Source organism: Montipora foliosa, chromosome 2, assembly GCF_036669935.1.
Source record: "Montipora foliosa isolate CH-2021 chromosome 2, ASM3666993v2, whole genome shotgun sequence".
Classification (NCBI taxonomy): domain Eukaryota; kingdom Metazoa; phylum Cnidaria; class Anthozoa; order Scleractinia; family Acroporidae; genus Montipora; species Montipora foliosa.
The window spans coordinates 19,250,951-19,258,542 of record NC_090870.1 but is presented as its reverse complement, the minus strand read 5'-3'; the positions used below and the strand labels follow the sequence as shown (position 1 = coordinate 19,258,542).

The 7,592-nt window shown below is 38.7% G+C and overlaps 1 protein-coding gene across 1 annotated transcript; it reads left to right on the top strand.

Annotated features, from left to right (window-relative positions):
- Window positions 1-802: 802 nt before the first annotated feature.
- On the top strand, window positions 803-3,771 carry LOC137990455 (uncharacterized). The gene has a single exon (XM_068835688.1). It carries the CDS (start codon window positions 1,254-1,256, stop codon window positions 2,439-2,441), a length of 1,188 nt encoding a protein of 395 aa, XP_068691789.1. The 5' UTR covers window positions 803-1,253; the 3' UTR covers window positions 2,442-3,771.
- The last annotated feature ends 3,821 nt before the right edge of the window (window positions 3,772-7,592 follow it).

Below are 7,592 nucleotides of genomic sequence, written 5' to 3'. Positions count from 1 at the left end.
GACGTTCCTGTTGTTTTACTGTAAGTAAAGGTTTGTACCGATAAAAACTGTGAAAAAACTTGCGTATCTTTGTTAAATTAAGCAAAGGTGTCCACTTTTTCAAAAAACTAACCTAATTATCTCCGAAAAAGGCACGGTTACCCCCTATTTTCATTTCACATTCCAATAACCCAAACTAAGATATACTTTTCTGTGTAGTCATAACCCGGGGAATATTTTCTTTTTATCAGGTGGCACCGTCCTAAAGATCCATTAATGTTTGTCTCATAGTCACACAAAAGAATGAGGCTTTCAGGAAAATGGTTGTTTAATAATGCAAAGGATTGTTTGGACTTATGCAAATTGTGTCATAGATTGTCGTTTCGTGATAACGAATTTTATTTGGACAAAAATGTAAAAGGCCTTTTCTGCCAATGAATGTCAAAGGAAGGAATTGCTTGTCTTTTCGCATCTTTCAAGGAAATGAAGCCCGGTGCTAATGAGAGTATATTGACCACAATGAAACAACTATTCTAAGCGAAATTGGTCATCGCTATTCCTGAATTGCACATTCGAGTTATTGTCCCCAGAGCCGCGCGGCACTCTTATCCCCCAGAGAACAAGCTTGCAGGAAATCTAGGCTTTACTAAGACTCGAACCCATGATTCCTCTGCACTTGCTCTACCATCTGAGTTCGAGTCTCGTTCGAGTCCCATTCAAGACTGGTTCTTTTTTTCTTTGCAACTTCTCAAGAAGCTTCACTTGCTGCTATGATCACAATTCACTGAATACACGGAACAAATATTGACACTAATGAATGGAAATTTTCTGTAGAAGAAGAACAAAAGGTCTGTTATGGCCACCAGAAACTGGTGGCCAACCAAGCACTCAGCGTCTGACAAAGAGCGTTTGATGGTGACCACAAGGGGGTTTGTTTGTGAAAACTCAAGGCAGTAATTATCCCCCGTCTTCGATCGGTGATCTCGAATTGAACTCCACGGATCTTTCCAAGTGGGTGTTAATCGCTGTGCGAAAAATCACAGCCCCTGCGGATCGGAGTAAAGCTAGATACCTGAATTTAATTTTTTATATGCCGTTGCTTCATTGTTTCTAGTGCCTCATTGTTTCTATTCGCGGGCGGAATTGCTTTGTATATTTTGAAGTGTAAGATGCTTTCTTCTTAAATCTTCTTAAATAACGTGTCGTGGTCGGTACCTCCGCCGTAAATTTAATGAAAATAGCGAAAGCTTTGCAACGGTTGGACACAAAAAACGATGCGAAATCTTTTGCTTTTTCTTCTTTTGAGAGTGGCTGTTGCACTGATTCCGGTTAATCCAGGCATGAAGTCATTCTCATTTGCCATTAAAAATGGTTTTGTGTATCCGGATATAGAAAAGACTCTATACGAACACAACACCGGAGAGCCGGGAGTAATTACTGAGCAATGGTTCACCGGCCATGGGACAATGGATCAAGACACCAGGATACGAATTTACATCGACAATGACACCCAAGCAAGTTTGGATTTCCAACTCTTTTTGGCACATGGTATAGGGTTCAACCAAACACAAGAACTTCCCGAGATCCCTTGGGTTACAAAGCGACTCGGTCATACAGCTAATGGCGGAATTTACAACACGTTTAGAGTACCGTTTGGCAAATGCTTCAAGATTACTGCCACAAGACCAACTTGTGGACATATATGGTACATTATTCGTGGCGTTGAGAATTATCCCTTGATACTAGGCGATCTGTTGCTTCCAAAACATACAAGACTTAAGCTTTATAAAAACGAAAACGTTTTGATGAAGCCATTTGAGTTTCTATCAATGGCAAATATCAGTCGTTCTGCAGGGGCAGTGTTTATGGTGACTTTAGCTGCCCGAAGCCAAGATCTCGTCTTTCTGGAAGGTTGTATGCGTGCATACATTGATGACAGCAAAGATACAACATGGCTTTCATCTGGTACTGAAGACTTTTTCTTGTCATCATATTATTTTAATCGAGGAACATTTCACGCAGATGAAGCAGGCCTCACTTATAAAAATAGACACGGATTAATAAGCGCTTACAAATTTTTCGAAAATGATCCTTTGCTTTTCAGCAAATCCTTTGAACTTTGGTGGAGGTGTAGTGATAATGATGACACCAACGTCCAATTTGGCTGCCCTCACACATGGCCAAACCCTGCTCGTTTCACTAAAGAAGAATTCTTGGACAAGGGAAAGTTCGCCAAAAGTGGAACATTCCCCACTAAAGCAAATGTTTTGAGGGAGACAAGTACACCAATATTCTCCAAGAAAGGAAAAGTTCTTCACCATGCAAAGGGTTCCAAAGAGAAAGGCTTTCGCAAAAAAAACAGAGATGAATCAAAAGGAAAAGAAAAGGTTTCCAAGAAAGGAACTAAATCCAAAAAGCGATTCACCACTGTAACAACGTACACATGGGTCTACGAATGGTAAATTCTAATCACAATGCATACAAAATCTTTATGAGGTCGTGTTATTTCCCGGCAAAGGAATTAGTAAAATTCTATGGACCTTTTTGGACTTGAGCCTGCAGGGACATTTTCTTTTGTTTAAAACTACATGCAAGAGAGGCTTAAAGGTCAATTCAATACAAAATGACCCCTTAGCTTCGTTTATGTGGCAAAACCGCTGATAAGGGCTATTTTATTGCGCACATAAAATTATAGGGAAAGCTCTGCAAGTACCTCACTTTGTAGCGATGGAGAAAATCCCAGTGAAAAATGAAATCACCCAGAATTTTAGAAAATATTTTGTTTTATCAAATTTATGCTTCCTTAATTTCCTTTTCAAAAGACACTCCATTTCAATTCGAGTTTAATGTGAAAGTTTATTGAGGACGCGTCAGTCAGTCACATCTGCTGCGGCATTAACCTACCTCATAGCCACAAACCAATACACGAATTAAAGGGAAGGTACGGTCTAGAAAAGGTTTCTCTGAATCGAAAGTTCTTTACCTGTATTGTCATACTTGACCACTCATTTGGACTAAATGTGTTTAAATAGCCTACAATAACGCTTCAAAAATAGGCAAATTTAAATTGAAATCCGCTCTTTTTTGTTTTGTGTATGCAAATGAGGCTATGACGTACGTAGCAATAGTCAAGGATTTCTCCGGATGACTAAATGTACTTGATGTAAAGAAGAAAAACCCAGGCGAGGAGACCAATACTTTGTAGACTTGAATCTTAATCCAGAGGCTAAATTGTATGGATATTGGCTCCACCTCTGAACAGATTTATACCTCGGGGTCGTTAAAAAGGGTTTTATATGTGAGTTATATGCTGTAGTTTTACAAAGCGAAAGAGAGCTTGAAGTGCTATCCCTCGCTCATTGCTGTGAAATAAATGCCTGGAAATCAAGTTTAATCTGTCTACCGCGGCTTTCTACGAAATCCCTGTTACAACTTCAAAGCAAACGATCGATTTATACATTTCCATCAAATGGTAAGAGTAAATCGTTTCAGTAGTTTCTATACCGCTAACAAAATTTAACCACATTTCAAGTTACGTTTATTAGCGCATCACAGTGAAAGTCGATTATATATCGCTTGATTCAGTTTTCTCGCTCCAATATAATGATATTTTGGACTAGTTGACTGAGATTTCCGTATGAAGCGAATGTCACCAAGACCAATATTCATATACCCGAAGATCCCGCTTGAAGTCCTCCTTGGTAAAATGACAGACCCCAACAGACAATATAGAGGGTGCTAATGGGGTTAACAGTTAACTGACAATTGGCCCAAAAAATAGCAGTTGACTGATATTTGGCCCAAAAATTAGTAATTAACTGATAAGTGAAAAATTAACAGTTAAGTGATATTCTATTATTATACTGAATACGATTGTTGTTGTTAATAAAAGCAACAAAGTTTTTTCCTAGCAGTGAAGTAGTCTGAAGTGTCAGCCGTCTCCGCAGGGGAGGCGAGGAGACGCCTGACAACTGACTAGCAGCGAAGCTATTTCGTGACATTTACCTGTAGCTTTATAATTAAGCAAGCGCGTTTTTGAGACGAGGACGGCAACCGGAAGTGAGCTGTTTCCCCTTTTACCTTGTCTTCACACAATCACATTTACATTGCTAAGTATCTTTTGTTCATTAGAGATGATTAGTATAAAAATGTGGGAGACAACACTGTCCTGGCACGCGAAAATGTTCTCCTCCGGTTGCCGTCCGCGTCTCAAAAACGTGCGTGCTTAAGCTCCATTATTGAATTACCTGTCCCGCTGCGTGACCCTGTGACATCGTAGCAAGCACAAGGAAGTGTTGACCTTGATCTCCGCGATGGCGTCGAGTGGCAGGGATGAAGGTTATGTAAATTCATATAATTTATACCTTGGTTTTAGTAAAGTCCGACCCCCAAAATTGATTGAAGTAAAGGAAATTCGGGTTATGATGCAATATTTTTCGCTGTAAGAAAATGCGAGTTAATGGTTAACTAAAATTAGTGGTTAACTGACAATTGGCCGAAAAATTAGTAGTTAACTGATAACTAGGTACCCCCATTAGCACCCTCAATATAGCATGCGCAGTCAGGTTATCACGTTTGAGGAATCTATCCACATTGTGTTTTCGCCAGCCAACTTTTCTTAAAATTTTAATTTTCCGGTGTAAGCTTCGGTTTTTTTATTTTTATATGTGTTCTCAAGTCTAGACATGTGTCCAGTTCATCCCCCTCAAAAGCGTACACCCCAACAGCGGTAATTGTTGATATGAGCAACATCTGAAAGTTTCGTCGGCTTATACTAAATTAAACGCTTCCCCGTGTGAAAGCAAACAAATACGTTTGCTGAAGCATCGAAGACGGCTGTCGCATTTGCTCTGGCTGATTTTTGCCGCCTAGTGACTAACCTATTGAACCACAAGACCGTTTACCATAGTTCATCTTACATTTAAATTTCTCGAAGCAGACTCTGCACAGTCTTTAGGTAAAAAAATAATTGGACATGTGACAGCCAATAATTATTATTTTGTGCTTCATTATTCAAGGAAAAGGTTCTTCAGGGAAGAGTTTGATCCTGAAATTTATTTTGTTGCGTATGGTAATTTGACACGATTGAGTTTCTTGTCTTCACGTACGCAATGAAATAGGAAGGGGTTTTTGCCTCTTATAGCAAATATATTGTTTGTTTCAATACATTTTTCGCTGGAAAAGGTGGTCTTTATGCATCCACCATGTTGTGTAATATTCGAGCATAATAAATTTGCATACGTGCGTTGAAATGTGATATGCGAGGAGACAGGATTTTTTTTCTCTCTGACATGATTAATAGGTAGCCGCAAGTTTTTAAATATCTGTTTTGTCATTATAGTGTAAAAGGAAGTTTATTTGGGAGGCCACCAATATTTTTTTAACTTCCTGGTTAATCCAATTTATTGCTACGACTTGCTAGTGCGAAGATTGTTTACATGAAACTCATGCTTTTTGCGAATTTTGAGTGTCATGAAATTACATCATTTGCGTAACATAGCTCCTTTATCTCGAAGATTTTTCGACAGATGAATGTAAATATTCAGTTAAATATTACAATAAAATTAAAAAACCAAAGACGGAAGTTTCTTGGCTAAAAAGTACGTTGTTTTACTCTAAAAACGACGAACGATTAACATTCTTTCCCATAGTTCATTCAGTTGACACAAGTTGATCATGTGCACTTTTATCGTTGCCTAGCACGTGATCAATTCCTTCCTTTTGACGGAACATCATGAAAGTCAAAGACTGCAGAAATTTTCGTGTTTTTACGATCGATTGTCATTGATCTTTCGATGAGAATTCGATTCAGAGTTATATAGAAAAACTATGGTTTTCTTTACTTCATTTGTCTTTTGGCTTGTCTTTTACTGTTAACTCCCGGGTTTTACTGTACTTTTTGGTGTAAACGTAAAGCCAAAAAATGTTTTGGCCTGGCATCAGATTAGACTGAAAAGAAGAGGAATTATGAAGCGGAAACAACATCTTCAGTCCTTCCTTAGTGTGTGCAATAAACGGTTGCTTAGTGCAACTGCAAGACATGCAGGAAAACGTCCGTCAGAGCAATTTGCTGTTAGTTATTTTGCAGACTATTTATTTAAAGAAGAGAAGAGTGTATTTTATTCAAGAGTGTGTTTTGTTATCTTTAAACTGAATTTATTATCAAAGCTCAAAAAACTAAAAGACGTCAAAATGGGACAGGACATTACAAAATAATTAGACGAGTGAACGTGTGAGCCAAAGGGCCTCGGCTGGCATCTGGGTGACCCCTCAAATGATCTTAATGACCCCCCACTTCAAAAACATAACTGGAACGCTGCAGTTCAACACCACCCAATTTAGTGTCCTCTGTTTTTGTGTAACACGTATCACAGACAACCCAGTGTACGCTTTATGGAGCGTCTAGTTAGTCATGATTTGAGTTGGAACAATCATATAAATTTCATTGCTTCTAAAGCACAAAGGATGCTCAACTTTCTTTTATCGAACAGGCAGTGATATAACCGACATCAAAACTAAGAAATTGTTTTATATAGCTTGGGATAAATCTCGATTGGATTATGCTAGTATGAGGGTCGTACAGGGGGGGTCTGTCGCACGGTTCACGAACAGAAAAAACAACGAATCACGGATCACGGATATCAAAATTTCATTTCCCCGAATCACGGAAATAAAGAAGTAAGATACTCCTTTTAATAACCTTCTCTTAGGCAAGAGTGTTTGGAAAAAGCAAAATCGTGAAAGGCTAATTAAAGGCTGCATATCGTAAATCACCTACCTAAATCACTCTCGTTGGACGACTCTGACCATTCGTCCGCTTCGCATTGAAATATCATAGGGGTTGACAAGCCTGACTCACGCTTTCCACCCACGTGTTTTAGCCTTTAAGGAGGCTCGAAAGGGTTTTCAGCTGAGCGCGCGCGCGTACCCACACACGCAATTCGTAAGCTGCTCGTGTCAGCTCGTGATTCAAATGGGTCACAAGAAATAAGCAAATACCGCTAATTTCGCTCTCCTTCCTTCTAATTCCTATAGACATGAATATAAATAGACATCTCCTATTCATGAAAACTACGAAATTCTACACAAACGGGTTAATGGTCATTTAAATCCGTTTGTGTTGACCTTCAGCTCAACTCGCGCGTGCACTAGAATGAGCGGGTGACGCATGCGTAAATGCCGATCTTGCAACCCCCTCATTTTTCCTGATTTTGCAACTTTACTCGTTTATATCTCTACTTCCCGACGGTGAATTTGTCTTTCAAATTTAAAAAAAAATTAGAGGCACATTTCAAAAAAACTTATTTTTCTGAAAAACTGACCAACAGATTTTGAGGAATTTTAAATATTTTAGAGAGTATTTCTAATATTATCTGGTAACACTAAATGGGAAAATTTGACCGTCCCGTTTCTTGAAAAAAGGCAACATAAGTTGATTTTAAGTCTGAAAGAAATGCCTAATATCGTTGCCATGGTAACGTTATTTTGGAGGAAAATATAATGTGAGAAATCTACGATGGGTACTTATTACCCTGGCCAGATTTCGCCTTAATATGATTACCCTAACTGTATCTAAGGACAGAATATGTTTATTTGATTGAAAAACGGAGAAA